Source organism: Castor canadensis, chromosome 2, assembly GCF_047511655.1.
Source record: "Castor canadensis chromosome 2, mCasCan1.hap1v2, whole genome shotgun sequence".
NCBI lineage: Eukaryota > Metazoa > Chordata > Mammalia > Rodentia > Castoridae > Castor > Castor canadensis.
Genome location: NC_133387.1, coordinates 105,597,218 through 105,618,765, shown reverse-complemented (window position 1 = coordinate 105,618,765; position 21,548 = coordinate 105,597,218). Strand labels below are relative to the sequence as shown.

Sequence of the window (21,548 nt, the reverse complement as noted above, 5' to 3'; positions counted from 1 at the left end):
GAAGCCCTGAGTTCAGACCCCAGTCCCACCAGAAAATAAGGGATGGAGGCGTGGTTCAAGTGGCAAAACACTTGCCTAGCAATCACAAGGCCCTGAGTTTAAAGCCCAGGACCACCAAGGAAGGAAGAAAGGGAGGGAGGAGGGAGGGAAGGGAGGAAGGGAGGGAGGGAAGGGAGAGAGACAACCAATAAGACCATTACATAAGAAAGGAGAAAATAAAAAATAAAACCCTGGCAAGGAGATGAGGCTGGGCCTCCCTGGCATCTAGGACTCTGGCCTCTCTCTCTCTCCAGGTGAAGAAGGAGCGAGCAGGGGAACACTGGGGAGCTTTTGCTTTTTTCTTTAGTTTTCACATCTCTTTGCTTTCTGCCTGTGACCTTGAACAGTCAGGTCTGGCTGACGAGGACAGCAGGGCAGAGCCCCTGAGGACGGCACAGGGCCTGGAGACAGATGCTGGTGGGGCTCAGCCACCCAGGGCTTCCGGGGAGAAAGGAGTTTGCAGTGAAGACATGCACCACGCAGCTATTCACAACTCGGAAAACTGGATGTGACCCAAGTCCCCCCGCAGGGGGCTGGCCTAGCAGAAGCCGCAAACCAGAGAGGAGGCCACACTGGCCTTATGACAAGTGGGGAGCAGGAGGTCCCTGGATGCCAGGGCCCCCTGCAGGGATGGGGGGACATGCACACAGTGGCAGCAGTGGCCAGCAGACAGCGGGCTACATTTCTTGAGTGCTTCCTGTATACTTAACCTGTCATCCTGGTCACACGGTACAAAGGAGGACGCCCTGAATGGCGATGGACCTGAGCACAAACAGCAGGTGGGGAGGCCGTGACAGGCTCTGGGGGCCGAGGCCTGCCCGTGTCCTGGAGACATGGGAGGCATGTAGGAGACAGAACGTGCATATACATATGTGACTATGGGATTGAATAACACCTCAACTTAATGATTACATGAGGCTTGGATATCATTATCCCAGGCGGGGAATACAATGGTTTCCAATCACATGGACCCGTCTGAGCAATGCAGCAATAATTAGGAGACAAAGGAAACCTCAAAAAAAAAATTCTACAAGAGCAAGAACTACTAACAATCATATAAAAATTTAGAAGAAAGCCAGGCATGGTGGTGCATGCCTGTAATTCCAGATTTTGGGGAGGCCAGAGATAAGGTTGGTCCATGTTGGAGGCCAGCTTGGGTAGAAAGTGGGTAAGACCTCATCTCAACCAACAAGCTGGGTGTGGCTGTGCACACCTGTGGCCTCAGTTATGCTGGAGGTGGCAGGTAGGAAGATTGTAGTCCAGGCTGACCTGGGCAAGAACACAAGACCCCATCCTGAAAAAGAAATAATAATAACCAGAGCAAAAAGGGCTAGCCGAGTGGCTCAAGCGGTAGAGTACCTGCCTAGCAAGCACGAGACCTTGAGTTCAAATCTCAGTACTGCCAAAAAATAAGAACTAGCTAAAGGAAAGCTGAATAAGTCCACTCAGGAGAAAATTTAAATGACAGAATATGTACACTATGGAAATGAAATTTATAAACAAGCACAAGTAAGCTGTGGGCATGACCAAAGACCTGCACAGAGGAGATGGCACGGGCCAGCAGGTACTTACCAGAAAACAGGTGAGATGAAATAGAAACTCAGGCCAGCTGGGCACAGTGGCTCACATCTGTAATCCCAGCTATTTAGGAGGCTGAGATTAAGAGGATCAAGGTTTGAGGTCTGTGTGGGCAAATGGTTCTTGAGACTCCATCTCCAAAATAACCAGAGCAAAATTGACTGGAAGTGTGGCTCAAACGGTAGAGCACTTGCTTTATGAGTGTGAAGCCCTGAGTTCAAATCTCAGTCCCCACCCCATATTAAATACATAAATAAGCCAAGCCAAGATAACTCTGTGCAGAGGCTGGGTGGGTCCTGGTGATTTTCACATGTCAACATGGGTGAGGTGGCACCAGGGTCGCCCCACCATCAATAGCTGTACTCCCCAAATGTATGAGGTGAGTATTTTCAGGCAGAGAACACCAGGCAGTCCAAAGACACATGTCCCTGAGGGAGGGACCTGGGCCAGGTCAGCCCTGCTGTGTCAGGGAAGGTTTCCCAGCATGGTGATAACATCTGTATGGCCATCCTCCACCCTGCCCGGTGTGAAGGAAGCATCGCTCCGTGTGGCGTATCCACGCTGTTCCTACCCTCCATTGGCCACTCAGTTATCAGGTTGTCAGTCCTGGCATAACAACATCTTAATAATCCAGCAATGGCCCTCAAGTGTAAGAATAGCCATGCAGGAAGCCAGGTGTCAGTGGCTCACGCCTGGAATCTCAGCTACTCAGGAGGCAGAGATCAGCAGGAAGACGGTTCGAAGCCAGCCCCAGGCAAGTAGTTCCTGAGACCCTATCTTGAAAAACCCATTACAAAAAGGGCTGGTGGAGTGTCTCAAGGTGAAGGTCCTGAGGTCAAACCCTACACAATAAAATGGCCACGGGAGGCCTAAATCTCAGAACAGACTCGCGCTGGGCCCGTGTGGACTCCGCAGGACGTGTGGGACAAGAAGTGGCACTCCCACGGTTCCAGGCATGGCCCGGGAGCCTCGGGATGTGCCCCCATGGATAAGGGGGCTCATCTATGAGGCTGAATGATGGCACCCTCACACCCTTGTAAATCTCAGGGGAGGACGTCTGTAGGATTTCTCATGAAGGAGGGGTTTTAGAGTCGCTCTTTGACAGTATTTGAATTTGTGTCTGAATAACGCTAACCTTTCGCCATGTGTTGAAACTGACGTGGCAGCCGTCTGATGGCGCCTTGTTAGGCACCTCCATATGCACTGGGAAAGTGTGGTTAGGGGTGCAGGTTCTGCGTGTGTGAGACGCACCATGTTTGTTTGTCAGCCGTGTGATCAGACCATCTCCGTCCTGGCTTCTGTGTCTGCTTGCTTCTTCACTTATTATGAAGTCAGTTCTCACGCCTGTCATCCTAGCTCCTTGAGAGGCTGAGGTCTGGAGGATCACAATTCGAGGCCAGCCCTGGCAAACAGTCCATGAGACCCCATCTCCAAACATAACCAGAGCAAAATGGACAGGAGGTGTGGCTCAAGCGGCAGAGTGCCTGCTTTGCAAGTGCGAAGCCCTGAGTTCAAACCCCAGTCCCACCCCAAAATAATAATAATAATAACAAAGCAGAAGGTAAAATGAAGATATTTCTAGGAAAATATTTTAAAAATGCATCAGGGAGTCTTCAGGCATGTTGCCACAAGGGTTGATCACTTTAAAAAAAGAAAGCAGCATAAGCTCATAGCAGGGGACAGTGGCTCACAATAATCCCAAGCATTTGGGAGACAGACATGGGGAGGATCACCATTCTAGGACAGCCTGGACAAATAGTTAGCAAGACCCCATCTCAACCAATAAGCTGGGCATGGTTGTGCATGCCTGGCATCTCAGTGTAGTGAGACAAAGGTAGGAGAATCATGGTCTGAGGCCAGCCCTAGGCAAAAATGTGAGACTCTATCTGAAAAATTACTAATGCAAAAAAGGGGGGCTGGGGGTGTGACTCAAGTGATAGAGCACCTACCTAGGAAGCCCGAGGCCCTGAGTTCAAGCCCCAGTGCCGGGGTCAGGGGAGCAGCATGGTAGTTAATTCTGACCAGTGAGAAGCCCTAGGAGACTTCCAGAGAGGGTTGGCCAAGATGGGAAGGCCTGCCTTGATCTTCATGTCGGTCTGCCAACACCCCATAGCCTGGGGACCTGGAGGAATAAAATCGAAAAAGGAGAAAGCCTGTCAGCACAGGTATTTCTCTCTCTCTCTCTCTCTCTCTCTCTCTCTCTCTCATGTCTGTGTCTCTTTTCTCCCTTCTCTCTCTCTTTGTCTCTCTCTCATGTGTGTTTTTCTACTTTGTCTCTCTCGGTGTGTCCCTGTCTCTGTGTCTCTCTCTCCCTCATCTCTCTCTCTGTGTCTCTGTTTGTCTCTCTCTCTCCGTGTCTGTCTCTGTTAGTCTCTCTCTCTCTTTCTCCCTGGTCTCTCTCTCTCTCTGTGTTGCTGTCTATGTCTGTCTGTCTCTCCACTCTCTCTCTGTCTCTTTCTCCGTCTCTCTCTTTCTCTCTGTCTCTCTTTCACCTTCATCTTTCTCTCTGACTCTCTGTCTCTGTCTCTGTCTGTCTCTCTCTCCACTTTGTCTCTCTCTTTCTCCCTGCTTTCTCTCTCTCTCTGACTCTGTCTCTGTGTATCTCTCTCTCTGTGTCTCTGTCTGTTGTATGTTTCTCTGTCTGTCTCTCTCTGTGTCTCTGTCTCTCTCTATCTATCTGTCTCTCTCTCTGTTTCTGTGTCTTCCTTCTTAGCTGTCATGACATGAGGTGCTCCACCCATCTCCACCATGATGAACTAAAGCCTCTGAAGCCGTGAGCCAAATAAATCTTTTCTCCCTTAAACTATTTATCTCATCAGATGTTTTGTCACAGTGAGGAAAGGGCACACAGTGGATATAAATAGGAAAATGTTCACATGGTAGTGACAAAGTCAAACACCTCAGAAATTACATTAAACATAAGTGGGCTACATATCCTAAGCAAAAGACTAAGGCAGCTGAATGAAAACAGAGAGCAATGAAGCTGTACTGCTACGAGAGACTGACTTACCTACAAGGACTCAGAGGTTGAAAGGAACAGGAACACGCATCCCACGTGGGCCAGACATGTGGTCCTAACATCACGTCAGCCTTGATGGCTTATGAGAACGATTCCCAGGACCCACAAAAGCTAGTCCACAAAGCAGAAGGTTATGGACTAAAATCGCAAATAGAAAAGACCCACTGGGTGCCAGTGGCTCACGCCTGTAATCCCAGCTACTCAGGAGGCAGAGATCAGGAGGATCGCAGCTCAAAGCCAGCCTGGGTAAACAGTTACATGAGACCCTATCTTGAAAATACCCAACACAAAAAAGGGCTGGTGGAGTGGCCATGAGTTCAAGCCTCCACACTGGAAAAAAAAAAAGACCCCAGAATGAAGACCAGGAAGAATCAGCCACAGCCTCCCAGGCATGTGTGTCCCCTCCCCATGAAGCATGCTTAATTATCCTAGCAATGAGGTGTGACAACACAGGCTGAGTGTTGCCAGTTGTGGAAGCTCCCCTGGGCCTTGGCATCCAAGTTTTGGGGGGCTTCATAGGTGGACACCATGTGTGTGACTAACCTCCCCTGCTCCCTGTCCAGCTTCCAAGAGCTCGGTGTGAGGTAGCATAGCCAAAGGTCACATTCTTGCCCACAACAGCCACCTCCAACAAAAGAAACTTCTTTCCTCATGGTGCCGCAGGTTGGGTGTTGGCAGCTTTGGTCCCCAAGGCCTCTCTCCTTGGCTTGTGCATCGTCTTCCTGTTGGTGCACATTTTGCATCACTGGGTCTGAATTTCTTCTTCTTGCAAAGAAACTCACCAGACTGGGTCAGGCCCACCCTTTTGGACTCATTTTACCTCATTGAGTCATCTCAATGCCCCAAATGCATGCACTTTCTGAGGCCCTGGGGTTGGGATTTCAACATGGGAGTTTGCAGGGTGCAGATGATGGAGCACAGCCTAAAGCCGAGGCAGGCAGAAACCATGGGGTCATTGGTTGACCCAAGGGCCAGCTATCCAGGGCTAGTTCTGTCCTCAGAGGTGCAGGTTGGACACCAGGTGAGTGCTAGTCAAAGGAAGCAGGTAAAATAAGCCTAAAAAGCAAGGATAAGAAGAAAGGGGACTTGGCTTTGCAATAAAAGGGTGAGCTCACCAGAAATACACAGATAGACAGATAGATGATAGAGAGATAGATGATAGATAGATAGATAGATGATAGATGATAGATAATAAAGGATAGAAAGATTATAGATTCATTGACTGATACATAGATGATAGATGATAGGTCGGTTGATGATAGATGATAGATTGTATGAGCTTAATAACATCACTTCATAAATAAAGTAAAAATCAGCAATGCTAAAAAAAAAAAGGTACAAAATTTGGTAATCATAGTGGGTTGCTTTCACCTACCTCTTCCTTTTGGCGGGACTGGGGTTTGAACTCATGTACTGTCATTTGATTTTTACAGTGACCTCAGGGCTGGGTGCTGCACCTATGCCCACCGCAGAGAAGCAAAACCTGAGACTTGCAGAGGTAAATTCACTTGCTCAGCCCATGTCTTCACCCTGGAGCCAAAATGCATAGAATCTGTACTTTTTAAAATGTGATAAAATACAGTATGACATAAATTTGCTATTTTAGTCATTTTAGGTGCTTAGCTCGTGTCATTAAGAACACTGTGACATCATCTTTGGGTAGCTCCAACCTCTTCTGTGACCCCACGCGGAAATTGAACACCATGGAATCAACGAGCCCCATCCTCTGCTCTGCTTCTGTCTCCACAACTTTGACTCATTTTGATATTCACATCAGGGAATCGTGCCTTGTCTGTCTGTCTTAGCACAATGTTTTCAAGGCTTATCCGTGTTGTAGCATGGATCCAAACTTCATTCTTTTTTTTTGCAGTACTGGGACTTGAACTCAGGGCCTACACTTTGAGCCAGTCCACCAGTCCTTTTTTGTGATGGGTTTTTTTCAAGATAAGGTCTCACAAACTATTTGCCCAGGCTGACTGTGAACCATGATCCTCCTGATCTTTGCCTCCTGAGTAGCTGGGATTATAGGCGTGAGCCACCAGCACCCAACTTTTTTTTTTTTGGTTGAGGTTTGAACTCAGGGCTTCGCACTTGCAAAGCACAAATCCCCAGGGAGTGACTGAGGCCCTGGGAGTTTCCTTCTGGCCTAGGGCTTCTGCCAGTGACATGTAACCCCCAGGGTGCTCCCCCTGGTTTCACCCTGCTCCCTCCCCACTCCCCATGTGTTCTGTGTCTATACCTCGTCCATGGCTGTCCAAAGTCAAGGGCCAACCTGCTGGCCTGGAATCCAGGCCTTCTGCAGGAAGGTGAGGAGGAACGCATCTTCCTGGCGTTGATGTGTGGCTGGCTGGTATGGTGCGAGGACAATATCTAGGCTACACACCCACCCCCCCAGTGCAATGATCAAAAGTGCCTGCCTCCCTGCGCTCCCTCAGGGCCAGAGCCAGCAGGCTGGGTGTCTTTGGTTCCCAGGAAAAGCTGTTCATCCAAACTTAGCACAGAATAGCTGTTCAGGGGCTGAGTTCTACGTAGCAACAAGATTCGCAGCCGATTCTGCAAGCTGGTATTTTTATCCCTGGGATGGCAACGGCTGAGCAGAGTGGCCACCTCCTGCTCCCCAAGTGCTGCTCCTCCTCCTCCCCGCCCAGTGCCACCTGGACGCCTGGCCCCCAGCCCACAAGGGGCCCTGTGCCCACCTCTGCCTCCCCTTCTTGCTTGGGGGGGCATTTGGTTCATGGGGGCTGAGGGTGCAGCCTGAGAACTTCAGCTCAGGCCCATGAAGAGGTGTCAGAGTCCAGGTCCCAAAGGCCTGAGTCGGCCTTTCCTCCTCTCCTGTCTCCCCTCCCTTTTTTTTTCCTTTTCCCGCTCTCCCCTCACCGCAGGGCCTTTGCACTTTCCATGCTGTTCCAACAACCTTGGGGCTCTGTGGGGCCGGAGCTCTCTGCTTTCCTGGAGCTCACAGTGGGTTCTTGACAGCTGCCCCATGCTCTGGACCCCACTGTCCCTTACTCACTTGTCTGCCTGCCTTGTCACCAGCTCTCATAGTGACTAGAAACTTTTGACATCCCAAAGCCCTGGTGCCTGTGTGTGGACTGCCTCACCCCACAGCTGCCCTTTTTGGGGCCGTATCATGGCTCCCGGTTTTACAAAGAAAACACCATGCTGGTAAATCTTCCAACTCCAGAACAAGATGGCCTCCTTCCCTTGACGTCATCTAAGAGACATAAAGGAAGGACCTGAAAGCTGGAAAGAAGGACCTTCAGGGCCCCATGGTAATGTCCCCTGGGGCACCCACATGTCCAGACTAGGCACAGAGAGCTGTGCAATGCAAAATGCAGGTGGAAGATACAAACCGAGCTGTGGGGAGGGCTGTGCCTCCTGAGGGTGGCAGATGCAACCTGGTCTCCTTGCCCTGCACCTGCGCACAGGAGCCAGTCCACTGGAAGCAGTGTCACCAGGACAGCACTGCAGCCCACAAAATGTAGGCCAGACCTGCGGGTCAAACTTAAAAAAGTGACTGCCTGCTGGAGCAGCCTCAGTGGGAGTGAGCGTGTCCTAATGTCACCAGTAAATTGTCCAGGGTATGATCTCAGGCTAAAACTGGAGTTTTGGACCCAAGGCCCAGACTCCTGAGATTCCACATGCCAGGTCTGGCCACCCATCCCTAAACACCAAATAAAGAGGCCTGGTGAAGGCAGAGAAAGGAGGTTTATCACACGGCTCAGGACATGCCGTGGAAGAGGCAGAGTGAGCACTCAGCCATCTTCAGCCATCTTTGGGGTACACACATGAGCTATAGCTTTAAGTAGGCAACCAACTGGGGGCAGGGGACAAAGGTGTGCATAGTTAAACAGTCCCAGTCACAGGTGTGGTCTAGTTGGTTACTATCTCTGTCCAAGGGATCCCAGAGGGATTCCAGAGAAGATGGCATCACTATCATCCATTGAGGAGAGCCATCTGGTTCCCATGAGATGACTGCTCCTGCTCCAGGGTGCAGCCTCACAATTATAGGTCATTGTCCTCATTTAGAGGGGTGTCTGTCCTGCAAGTCTCCACTGTTACTTATGGGAGTTTCAGTCCCTTGTCATAAAGACGTTATTGATCATTCCTGTCCTTCCACGATTCCAAGGTGACCCCAGGAGAGAATGGCTCGGAGCAAAGGACAACAGGAACAAAATAGAGACCGAGATGCCAAGCTTCTCCTATTTTTAGTTAATTTGTGCGCCCAAGTGAAGAGTCAGTGCTTTTCAGCAAAAGCAGTTTGAGCGCCTCTTACAAAACCACTCAGGATACCAAGAACCAGGAAAATCACAATTTGAGGGGAAAAAAAGTCAACTGACACCAATGGCGGGAATTATCTCTTGGGTGTTTAAAAGCAGTCGTTGTAAAAATGTTTCAATGAACAATTACAAAAAGTCTTGAAACAAACAAAGAAATGGCAAAACATTTTATAAGTTTAATTTTTATTTAAAAAATGAAAAGATTGCAACTGAAAAATATGGTCAGCAAGTTCAAAACCTCAATGAATGGACTCACTAGGGAGTTGGGATGACAGAAGACAGGGTGAGTCAACTCAAGGACAGATTGAGGGGCTCAAGTGGCAGAATCCCTGACTAGCAAGCTCTAGGCTCTGAGTTCAAATCCCAGGACCACCCAAATTTATAGTCATTGTGAACAGAAGGGAAAAAATAGACGGGAAGACAAACAGAACAGCATCCATGAGGAAAGAACAAAGAGCCAATGTTCATGTCATCAGTCTCTGAAAAGTGGGGGTAGGGAGGAAGAAAGGTCAAAGAAATAACCTGAAACATCTCAATTCCAACAAAATATATAAACCTACAGATTTAGGAAGCAGAGCAAAACCTAAGACACATGATTAAACTTCTGAAAACTAAAGAATTTGAGGACAGCCAGAGAGAGGTGACCTGTTACCAAGAGAGAACACCAGTTCACCTGACAGCAGGCTTCCTCCCTGAGCCCATGGCTGCCAGACGCCTCAAGTCCTGGAAGAAAGAACTATCACAGCAAATCCATAGCCAGCAAGGTCACCCTTTGGGAACCCATTCCCGTCTTTGTCCACTATCAAACCCTGAGGAGCAACTAATGGGAGCTCATGAAACAAAGGCAAGATGGTGGGAGGAGCCAGAAGCTTCTACAAGGGAAGGAGATGAAGGACAGGGTAAACCAGAGGTAAACCAACAGACTTAAAACTTCACTGCTGAATTTCTTTAAGCATGATTTGTGGCTATACAGACTTGCTAACACTGCCTGATGTTGCTCAAAGTAGAGGAAAAAATAAGAAAAGGATGTTTTAAATGGAAGTAAGGACCACCACCAACGTTCAGTGACAAGTCAAGTGTGTCCACGGCAAAGCCTGGTTTGGCCACCAAGAAAGTTGCGCAAACAAGAGACTCCAACAAAAATAAGTGGAGTTGTAGACATGGCTCATGTCCTCTACAGGAAGGGAAGAAAAGCGAAACAGGAATGAGAAACAAAAATAAGAAACAAAAAATAAGAAGCAAAAAATAACTTGTCAATAATTACTTTAAAAGGGTATGTTCCAATGGGGTGCTGTGGCTTACACCTGTAATCCTAGCTACTTGGGAGTCTGGGGTTGGGAGGATAATGGTTTGAGGCCAGACTGGACAAAAAGTTCGCAAGACCCCATCTCCAAAATAAACAGAGCAAAATGGACTGTAGGTGTGGTTCAAGTGGTAGAGCACCTGCTTTGCAAGTGCAAAGCCCTGAGTTCAAACTCCAGTTCCACAAAAAAAAAAAAAAAAATCTTGAATTTCGGGTTTTCAACTGTAAATAAGTGCTCTATTTCTGAAAGCTTCAAATCAGCTGATAAAAGAGTAGACAGAGTCACGCACTGGTGGCTCACGCCCATAATCTTAGCTACTCAGGAGACAGAGATCAGGAGGATTGTAGTTCGAAGCCAGCCTGGGCAAATAATTTGAGAGATCCTATCTCGAAAAAACCCACTCAAGGTGTAGGCCTTGAGTTCCAACTCCAGTTTGAACAAACAAACAAACAAAAAAAAAAAGAAAGAAAGAAAGAAAGAAAAAAAGAAGAAAACCATACGGCCTGAAATTTGGCTCTCATCTCCTGGCTTACTGGTTTACATCTCAGAAGCTCTATGTCTTGGTTGACAGTTTTACTCCTCAGAGGTCAGGGAGATACAGGACAAAAGACTGCCTGGCTTAATTGGAGAGTAAAGACGGTTAACCTTGTTCTTTCCAGGAGAGATTGAGAGAGAGAGAGAGAGAGAGAGAGAAGAAGGGAGAGAAAGAGACAGAGACATAAAGAGAGATAAAGGCAGAAACAGAGACAGAGAAACAACACACAGAGAGACTCAGAGGGAGGAAAAGAGGGAGAGAGACAAAGAGAGACAGACAGACAGACAGGCAGAGACACAAAGAGAGAGAAGAAGAAGAGGAAGAGGAGGAGGAAGAGGAAGAAGAAAAAGGAAGAAGAGGAAGAAGGAGGACAGACACAGAGACAGAGAGAAAGGGGGAAAATGTAAGTTTAAATAACAAGCAGAATAAAATGTCCAGCATGCAAGCAAGCCGGCTACACTAAAACTTTGTCCATTTTTTGAGTCCTGGTTCCACCACCTGAGAACCTTGTGACTACTGAACATTTCTGTATTTTGATTGTGGCAGGCGTTGTGCAAGCTGCACGTGGTGAACTCACGCACATGCACACGCATGCACACGAATGCACGCAGAATCGGTGGGACCATGGCATGGCTCTGGCCTCCCAAGCTGTTTCCCTCGGGAGGCCGGGACATGTCTCGTGTTCCAAAACAAGAAAATAAGTCACAGAAACCATCTGGAGTTACCTTTGGCCACACTCGAGTGCTGACCCTGGTGGGCTACAAAGACCTAGGGGGCCCCTTCATCCTGGGCGGTCTCAGTCTTTCTGGAAGGAGAGAAGGCCCCTCAGGTCTGCTCAGCCTCTCATCCAGCCTCTCCCTCTGCTGAGTCTTAAATCCCAGGCCCGCTGCCTCATAACACAGGGGCTCCACACCTTCCACAGACCTGTTTTCCCTCAGCCGGCCATTCCAGGCCCATCTTGCAGAAGACTCTCCCTGGCTACTTCCATCCTTCAAGGTCAGGAGCCTTCTTCATTCTTGGCCTCCAGTTCAATGCTGCAGCTGGGCTGGCCACGCTGACTGCAGGTACCCAAGGACGCTGCCCCGTTTCAAATGCCCCCTGCAGGGAGCTGTGGTGGGCCATAGGGAGCTGTGCTGGGGCCCTCAGCCCTGCCATCTGCTATAGCCAGTTGCCCCTAAGGCCAGATCCCACCCAGCACTGCCTGGGCCCTTAACTTTTCAAAAGAGCCCAGAAATGGGGCTCTTATGAAGTCTCGTTTTTTCAATGCAGATAAAAATTTTTAATGTTTTTATAAATTCAGGAAATGGATGGTGTGATAGTTGCATGATCATCTGAATGTACTTAATGCACTGAACCATGCACTTAAACATGGTTAAAATGGATTTAATGTTATTTAATTGTAATAAAATAATCTTTTTTTTTTTTTGCAGTTTTTGAACTCACAGCCTACACCTTGAGACACTCCACTAGCCCTTTTTTGTGATGTTTTTTTTCAAGACAGGGTCTCACAAACTATTTGCCTGGGCTGGCCTTAAACTATGATCTTTCTGATCTCTGCCTCCTGAGTAGCTGGGATTACAGGCATGAGCCGCCAGCACAATAAAACAATCTTAAGCACTTGAGGGCCTCCTGAACCCTCCAAGGTGCCAGGAGCAAGCCACATGTGAGAAGGGGATGGAAGCCATGGGACCAGGCCAGGTTCTGTCAGGACCAGTGTGGTCCTGAAGGAGTTAGTGAAGCTCTGTGGCTGGAATGGAGGTCCAGGGAGAGCATGCACAGGGGTGGTGGCGGTATGTTTGTGGGGGGAGGTGAGGCTGGACAACCTGGGTTCAGTGTGGCTCATCCTGTATGGGCTCCTGGTGGTAGGAGACCCTTCACTGGGGGCCACAGGCCCATAACTACTGACCCCTGTGGGGTAGGACCCCAGAGACTAACGATGCTTTTAGTCCACAGTCAGGCCCTTCCTGCCCAATGTTGGTCATTTTGCAGCTGAGGAAACAGGTACAGAAGAACCAGGCCTGTTTCCCTCCTCCAGTGGGGGGGCCTCTGGCTCTGAGCTACCTTGCTGGGCGTGGAGGTGACAGTGGGGGGCAGATGAAACAGGGACAAATGTTGTGTCCTGGACAACTCAGAAGACAGACTGGAGGGGTCACTCAGTTCCTGGTCACAGCCCCTTTATCTGGTGGCCAACAGGTGCCCTTGTGGTACTAGCCCCCAAACCTCACCCTACGCCACCCTGTGTACACCTGGGCTAGGCCTCCACCTGCCCATGTCCTGATGGGACAAGCATCCTGTGGAACAGAGCAGAAGGAAGGAGGGGACATTAGGGGCTGGGGCAGGGAAGGGGGTAGGCACCGCAGTGAGGGCATCAGGCTTGGTGCTGGAAAAACTCCAAACCCAGAACCAGTGCTTTAAAATCTGGGCCAACATGGTCCCACCTCTCTGAGGGACCCCTTCAGGGCACCCGAGCCCAGCCACTCCCTGGCTCACTCCTTGGGTAGTTAGGGGGTTTGCACTGAACCCACGGGCATGGCTGTCTGACTGTCCACTTCTCACCTGGGATGTGTGTGTGTGTTTCTTCCTCTGAAACCCTGGAAGCTGAGCAGAGGCTGGAAGTTGTGCCATCTCCATGAGTCTGAGGTGGGAGCCCAGGGCTTTGGGGGGCCAACTTGGAACCCCAATGATGGGGCCAGGAGGGAATTTATAACAGGAAGATCAAGTTGAGTGGGATTGGGGAGGTCCCATGAGGGGCCTCCCCACTGGGCAGGAAAAAGGGTCTTAGCTCTGTCTCCAAGAAGCCTGTGCCTCCTGTTGGCAGAAAAGTGTAGAGAGAGGTGGCTCCTAAGCCCAAGTCCCCAGCTCCCGGGGCTCCTCTCCTTGATTTCCCTCTCATTCCATCTCTAGTTTAAATTCAGAGCTCACAACAGCTTGTGGGACACTGAAAGCTCCTCACAGCATCCCTGTCCGAGGAAGTTCGGGGACTCTCCACTGTGTCCTGGGGTAACCCACAGGGCCCCCCACAGTGCTTGTAGTCCCTACACCTCACCTGGCCTGCGCTAGCCAAGGTCAGATACAGGGCACAGGAGTGATGCCACCCACAGGGTCTTGGTACCTTCCACGTGCTTTAGCTATTGCGTGGGGGGAGGGGAGAGCCTACTTCAGGGTGCTGTTCAGAGGAGCCTTCTTGACATCCCAGGCACACTCTGAGTTTCTGCTCCATCTGTGATGGCAATTTGCCTATCAAATCGTCTCAAGTGACAGAAGCTGTGGTTGGACCCAACTAATAACCCAGCAGTGGCCAGGTGTGGGGATCACAGGTACAAGGGAAGATTACAGATAAAAGACAGGGTTACAGACTGGGAAGTTCTAAAATAAAAACAACTCAGAATACTCCTGAGAGTCATAAGAGTAAAAGAACAACTTACTAGAAATACTTCAGGGTGTTCAAAAATACAATCAGAAAGTTCACAGAAGGATGTTTGACCTTACCACAAGGTAGGAAATTCACTAGCAGCCAACTCAACACCTGGCACTGTTACAAACATCACAAACCCATTAAGACAGTGCGGACATGGGCAGTGAGTGGCCACCGCAACTCCACCTACAGCACGTGTGTGTCCCAGCAAACTTCTCATGAGTGACAGAGAATCTGGAACCAACACAGGTAGTCACCAGCAGGAGGTAGTGACACAGAATGGTATTCACTCAACACATCAATGCAGTGGGGGGTGAACGACACTAGGGACATGGATCTGGAGACAGCACACAAAAGGAAGGCAAGCAGCAAAGACTTCTACTGATACAATTTAGAAATACGTGAGCAGCAAAAATGATGTCACAGAAAATTCTGGATGGCTGTCATCTTGGGGCTTTGATGTTGTCAGGTGGGGATGCACAACCAGCTCAAAGCTGCTGTCTATCCAGCTTGAGCTAAGGGAGTTGTTACCAGCAGGAGGGGGTGTGTGGGGGCAATCCCCACGCCCCACCCACACTTGGCTAATGCTCTGTTGACCACCTTTAAATTCTTGATGACCTTTGACCAAAGGACTCACGTATTTGTCTACTTTGCACACAGCCTCAAAAATCCCATAGTGGGTCTTCAGGTTACGGCTGCATAGGACCAGGGACCCTGCCTTGTATTTCTGAAGGTTGACATGCGCTCCCCAAAGATCTGCTATAGGTGCTAGGAAGAGGCATCTCTTCCTAGGTCCTGGACACCCCATGTGGTGGCAGGAGGAGAGTCTCCAGGGATGCAGAGGGGCTGGGAAAGCATCAGCAAGCCTAAAAGTCCTGCTTAAGAGACACAGGTATCTGTAAGCTCCAGGGTGGCACCAGAGCAGTTAAAGGACTCTTTAACTGGGGATCATTTTAAAACTGAAATCTTCTACTTAGAAGAACCAACCGATCACACTGTGCTGTGGTCTTCACAGATGCTGCTCAGAAATCTACCCTTCCCCAACTGACTCCCAGAATCTGTGCCTTGGAGGAATCTGTGGATAACACATCTGAATCTGACCTGCTTTTAAGGGCCGTAGCTCCCAAGTGGTCCAGATTAATCATCTTCTTAAAGCTCCGAGGTGTATTTTCCAAAGAGCATCCTGCTGGTCCTTTCAGGAACACCAGCTGTGGCTATCTCTGCCCACATGGGCAGGGCAGTCAAAGTGAGGTGCCTGCAGGAGTCCCAGTGCCAGTGGTCTGGGCATGGGGGCCTGAATAATGAAACCCAGGGAGAAGGGCAGAGAAGCCTGGAGGATGGAGCCCCAGGAGAACCCTCGTGGGGTTGAGCAAGGGGGTACGGAGGGGGGATGCACATGGGTCAAGGTGACAAAGATGTCCCTACTATGAGTACAGATGACTTTCTTAGCATGACAGGAAGAGGAAAACGCTGCCTTTTTTCTAGATTACAACACAACTTCTGCACTTGGCTTGGTGTTGCCTGAAGTTTCTGAGGGGCTGGAGACGTGGCTCAAGCAGTAGTATCTGCCTCAAAAGGGCAAGGCCCTGAGTTCAAAGCCCAGTACCACCAGAAGAAAAAAAGTTTCTGGGGATACCAAAAGCTCAAGAGTGGTTCTTGCCATGCGGGGCCAGACCACCTCTAAAAATGCCAGAGTGCAGGGGTGCCTGAGTCCCCACCCCAGGACAGGACAGAGTCAGTCAGGGAGATACCTGGTGGCAGCCTGGGCCTGGCCAGACCTTGAGGGGGGGATGGGGCATGTATGTGGGGTCTCCAGGAGTAGTGCCCAGCGAGGGAGGGGGAGGGTTAGCGGGGAGGCAGGGACAGTGCTGAGCTGGTAAATGTCAGCACAGGTGTGAAATTCACTCCTTTGCTGGAAGTGTTCTGGCATGGGGAGCAGAGGCCAAAGGGAGGCAGACATAGCCCCCACCGCAGCCCCTGTGCCCCGGGCATGCTGATCACCAGGCCCTGGATGCTTGTGGTGGGGGTCAAATCTCTCCTGGCCCTGTCACCCTGGCAATACACAAAGTCCCCATGGGACTACAGAATGGGGTTGAGGAGCAGCACCCAGCAGGCTCCAACTGCTCAGCACCTGAGTGACTTGACCTGGGGGTTGCTGGGCTGTTGAGTTACAAAGGATGAGTGATGGGTAGGGCCCTCCCTCCCATCCTTGTTCAACATGGAGCCAGAAAGCATCTGCATTGTCAGACCTGTGCTGGGCTGAGGCAATCTTGTGATGAGCTGCCCACTGGGACTGGCCTGCAGTGGCTCTTGGATGACCCCAGCCCTGCCACTCACCTTCTCACGGTGCCACAAAGCATGTGTTGTAGCTGGGGCTGCATCTGGGGAGCTGCTCTTGGTCTATGAATGTACAGGAGAGCAGGCCCCCACAGAGCCACCAGTCACACACCTTGGGAAAGGCACTTGTTTCTGTAACTAGGGCTGGACCAATAAGTCCCGGGGGTTTTGTCCATCTCTAGGCAAAATCCCCAGGGCCGGGAGAGGTGACAGGAGGTTGGCCAGGGTCTGTCCTGCTAGTGCTCCTAATGCTTCTAAGACTAGATGCAGTCTTGGACCTGCTCTGCTGGAGGCCACACACTTGAAAGTGGCCTTACAAACCCACCTGAGGGTGGTCACAATCCAAGGCCACACCTACTCTCCATGTGTACCTGCAGCTCCTCTGGCACATGCTAGCAGGCCAGCTTATCCAACCACCCCCAGCAGATGACCCCATCATGGTCCTGCCAGGCCAGGGCCAGCTGGGATCACTGTACACAGCTCGGGCTGTGACTTAACATCCCCGTTCTACAGACACCCTCAGCCATGCCAGCAAAACACAGGAAACCCAGGATTCCCCAAAGTGTGGTGGTCCTGATGTCTCAACAGAGCCCAGCACTAGCTAGCCCTTCAATGGGCTCACATCTCCCTGCCACCCGAGGGGAAACAGGGAGATGTGCAGCTACAACTAGCAGGCTTGGCTTCCCTGGCACAGGTCCTGTGTGTGTGCAGTGGTGTACCTGGGCAACCAGCTGAGGAGGGATGGCAGCCAAGCCGAACCCCATCCTGGGCACCTAACCCACTGGGAACTCTTATAAGATTTGTTCAATTTTCCATCTTAAGAAGCAAACCCAACAAGATGAGGCAAATAAACCACATGAGTGTGAGCTGGCTACTGAGCTTCTGAAAAGCATGAATCTCCTCACACTTCAGGTGGCAACTGTACTGTCCGTCATATACGAGACTGGCAGGAGGTGCCCCCGGGTTTTCAGACTGTGTGGCCACGTGGCACCCAGTAAATGCTCCTGGGCTGTCGACTAGCTCAGATGCATACTCCTCAGACCTTTAGGCAGATGGTGACATCAACCTCAGCTGGCCACAGGGAGGTCCACATTCTGCGGGACAGCCAGCTCTGCCCCAGGCCTCTGACCTAAGAGAAGGAGGCTTATCACGAAGGGCTGGCATACTGTCTGCTGCCAATCTCATGCTGGTTACCCATAAGCACAAGCCATCCCCTTCCTGGCTGAGTGACTGCCAGCCTACCCTCCAGGGGAGCAGATCTGGGGTGGGGTGGGAGTCTTAGACCCAGCACAGCGTTCTGGCCATGAGTCACAGCAGGTGACACCTCCTGGACTCACTTCTACACATGCTTGACTTCTTTTGTGTTCTGTGGGGCATGTCACTGAAGATATCTCTCCTTTCTGGGGGGTTCTCTGTGGCCCTGCGTATTTGCCAGGTAATCCCAGTCAGCCTTGAAGAGCTCTTCATAACTGTGAGAACGATTTCTCAGCCCTGCAGGTCCTGCCGGAGAGAGATCAGAGATGGCCTTCTCTGGAGTCAGCAGGGCACAGGCAGGGAAGCCTGAGGTCTAGCTGGGCTCTGAATCAGACATGGGGTTGTGTCTTGTGTTTGAAGGACTCAGGGTAGCAATGGGTGGGTGTGCACCTGTTAAGTATGAGAGGAGGCGGCACTCCAGTGGGATGGTTTAGAATTCTGTGCTCATCCTGAGCTTTTAGGTAACAGATTTTCATAACCCATCTGAAATGATGCAAACTCCGTAGCCACATTCTTCCTCTTTTTTAAATGATCAAAACCTACAGTATTTCTGAAAACTGTATTAAAAGTCTTGCCAGGGCTCAACAATTCCCATTTTGGTGTCATCTGAGTACAGAGGCCTGAGACCTGGCTAGAAACTGTGGGTACTGAGCACTCAGACAGAACTGTCTCAGCAGCAAATGTCACACACAGACCCAGAACTGCTTAAGTAAAGATTTATTGCAAACCAGTACCGAGGAGCTGGAGCAGCTTTGCAGGTTGGACACCCACTCTCCTGGGCCCCTGGACAAGGGGACAAGACACCCTGCTTTCCTCAGACCTCAGCTGGCAGGACTTAGTGCCCAAACTGCGGCTGTCGTATCTAAAAAGAGAAAACAGGCAGTGTGCCAGCTCCAGTGGCTGGGATGGTCCAGGGCAGTGCCTCAGGGCAGACAATCATTAACCAGGCTCACTGGGACCAAGCCATGCCAGGACTGGGGCACGTGGTACAGGATCCACAACCACACCATGCACTGCAATATGGAGCAGGAACCGGGTGTGCTCCTGACAGACACATAGACAAAACCCAATGCATCCCCCCTCACCCCTCCACTACTCTTCCTAGACACTGGCAGTGGGGAGGAGAAATCCAACACAGAAAATAAAGCCAGGCAAAAGGAAGTCAGCACAGAGGTAAATGATTCAATGTCTCCCAAATAAAAAGGCGCAGGGTTCTCGCACTTCATCACTCCTTCTTGGAAGACCACCCATAAGGTGGGGTCTGGGGGCAACTAGGGGACAGGCTACAGAGACACACAGGCACCACAAGATCTCCTTTCATTAGGTGGGGCAGCTCGCATAGGTCACTGATGTGCAAATCCTAGGATCTTGACCAGAACATCAGGAAAAACAACAAAGGCTTCCTCAGGACCTCTTGTGGTGACATGGTGCTGCTCCCTGAAGTCAAGACCTTTTCAGAGGCCTCACCAGATTGGTGACCAATACCACACAACAGGAGGCATCTGGGGCCTTCTGCTCTCCCTTGACAATCAGACAGAGCGCCCCAGTATGTACTTCTCATGATGGCTGTCAGCCAACACTGTAAACCAGAAATCCACTCTCCCCAAGTGACTGTCTACTCAGATGATGGGAAGCTTCTGATAGGAAGACCACCACCACCGCTTGCTCTCCTGGGCAGCCCCTCCCAAGCACTTGCAGAGAACTTGCAGGGCTGGGCTGCCTCGCCATCTTTGGGCCCTGGTTCTCACTGTGCGCACGTTGTGGTGCAGTACAGTGATTTATCTATGCACCAAGGCTGACAGCCAAGCCAATGGACAGTGCTGGACGGTGGCAACACCAGGCTCCTGGCAAAAGACACACAGAGGACTCGTCTGGGTAGCTGGACACCTGGGTCCTTGCCCTTCCATCAGTCTTCACACTTGGCTGGAGTCGGTCAGCAGATCTAGCTCAGAGCATGTGGGGGTGGGCAGGGGAGGGGGCGTTGAGCGAGGTGGTGCCTGCCCCATCCCCAGGGGCCAGCTGGGACAGGCTGTGAGCTCTGGGGAGCATCTAGAGCCTGGCACAGGGGAGCCTTCTCTCTCCAGAGCTCAGTTGCAGAAGTATACCTTCAAGCCTGTGCAGTTCTTCCTCCTGAGGGCCACTCCCCAAGATCAAGGCTGCTTAGGGCCCCTGACTAAGATGATCTGCCACTGGATTGCTAGACATGTTGTGGTCTGTTGAGGGAGCCTGGTTCTTCATTTCTGCCTGTGTTTTGACGTGGTACACACAAAGAGGAAGTCTTGTGGGGAGCAAGCCGAGTGCCATGCAGTGGTGGCCAGGCTCAGTTCACTTCACCAAGAACAGCTGTGGCCAGAGAGCAGACAGAATCCCTGCTGCGAGTGGGCCTGAGGCCAACCCCTAACACTTCTCCCAAAGCATAGAGCATGCAAGCAGGACACCAGTTTCTGCTGCTCTGCCTATGAGGCTGAGGCAAGCTGAGCGCAATGACAAAGGGATGACAAGACTGCACGTGCACACCAAGAAAGAGGTCAAAAGCAGCCCCGGCCCTACCTCACATGCCTTCATGCAGACACCAGGCCCCCCACACTTAACTTCAGCTTTGCCTGAGAGCCCAGTGACTCCCCACCCCCAACCAGAAGACGAGCAGGCAGAGCAGCGCGTCAAAACAACAGCAAGCAGAGAGTATGGGAGGAACGCAATGCTGCCTGCGATGGCTGGTTGCTGTGGTGACGAGGCATGTGTGCCTGGCTCGCTGGGATACAGCCCTCCACATTTCAGACGCCTTCATTTGGTGTTGGTCAGTGGCTGCCAGGCAGCAGCCGGCCCTGCACCTTCTCTGGAACAGTCTGGAGGTGCAAGATCAGTGTGGAAGGCTTGGTTCACCCTTGGAAGAGAGGATGGCTAGGGGTGAAGGAGATGAGCGAGTCCCTGACATGCAGGAAGGACAAGGCCACCAGCTCACTGCTGGCAAGGGCTTCCTTTCCTTCAGGTCACTAAAACTGCACAGCCCCCGGGGAGATGTTGAACATGGCTGGGTCGAATCGCTGGCCTCGGAAGGGAGAGCCTTCAGCATCCCACCCCTTCTTCAGCATCTCATGGACTTTCTACAAACAGAAAATAGAGAAATTAAAGGGAGTCACAAGGCATTACAGGTTTTCTCCCATGCAGACTGACTGCAGGCACAGAGCCATCCTGCTTCCTGGGGGTTTGAGGACTCGCCTGGCAGGACCAGGTGGCCGGAGGATCATACGCCTGCCCAGGGGGCCACTGGGTGACTGCCAGCTCCTCTGCAAGACTGCTCCCCACAGACTGAACTTCAAGCCTTCCATCTTCCGTCTCCAGTAAGCACTGGCTGCTCTTTGTGGTTCATCTTCTGTCCCTGTTCCACAAAGCCTACAGTCCCCAAGGACATGACTACAGTGTGCAGAGTTATTCCTTTGTCATCAAGGACATCATAAGACAATCTAGGGTTGACCCAAGATGTGATGCAGAGGGAGACACCTCCAAGTGTCCAGCAATGGACCCATCAGTCAGACTAAGCTCCCCATAGCTTGTAGTCACTCTGGAACTTTCTAGCCTCCAAAGGTTAGGAGCAGACCTGAGCCATGTGGCCATGGGACATCAAGAAGGCTGTGCCTAAGGCAGGCACCTGTACCTAAGCTGGCAGGTGGGCCTTCCTCCTCAGCTGGCAGCTCCAAGTCTACCAAAGGATGGGATGATCTTCTTTCTTACAACCATGGGAAATGAGACTACCTGGGTGCACAGCCAGAGGTTACCTCACTGATGG

The 21,548-nt window shown here is 50.9% G+C and overlaps 1 protein-coding gene and 1 long non-coding RNA gene across 2 annotated transcripts in view; both read right to left on the bottom strand.

The window, feature by feature from the left end:
* Positions 1 to 3,463: 3,463 nt before the first annotated feature.
* On the bottom strand, positions 3,464 to 6,782 carry LOC141417386 (uncharacterized). Its single transcript, XR_012441928.1, has 3 exons — positions 6,012 to 6,782; positions 4,628 to 5,358; positions 3,464 to 3,739 (listed from the first exon to the last, which is right to left on the bottom strand). It is a non-coding gene; the product is annotated as an uncharacterized lncRNA (long non-coding RNA).
* Positions 6,783 to 18,463: 11,681 nt separating this feature from the next.
* Nudcd3 (NudC domain containing 3) overlaps positions 18,464 to 21,548 on the bottom strand; it is a 96,333-nt gene continuing 93,248 nt past the window's right edge. Inside the window, exon 6 of the mRNA XM_020158389.2 lies at positions 18,464 to 20,865. Within this exon, the coding sequence (XP_020013978.2) occupies positions 20,755 to 20,865 (111 nt within the window). The 3' untranslated portion in view covers positions 18,464 to 20,754. The remainder of the gene's footprint in view (positions 20,866 to 21,548) is intronic.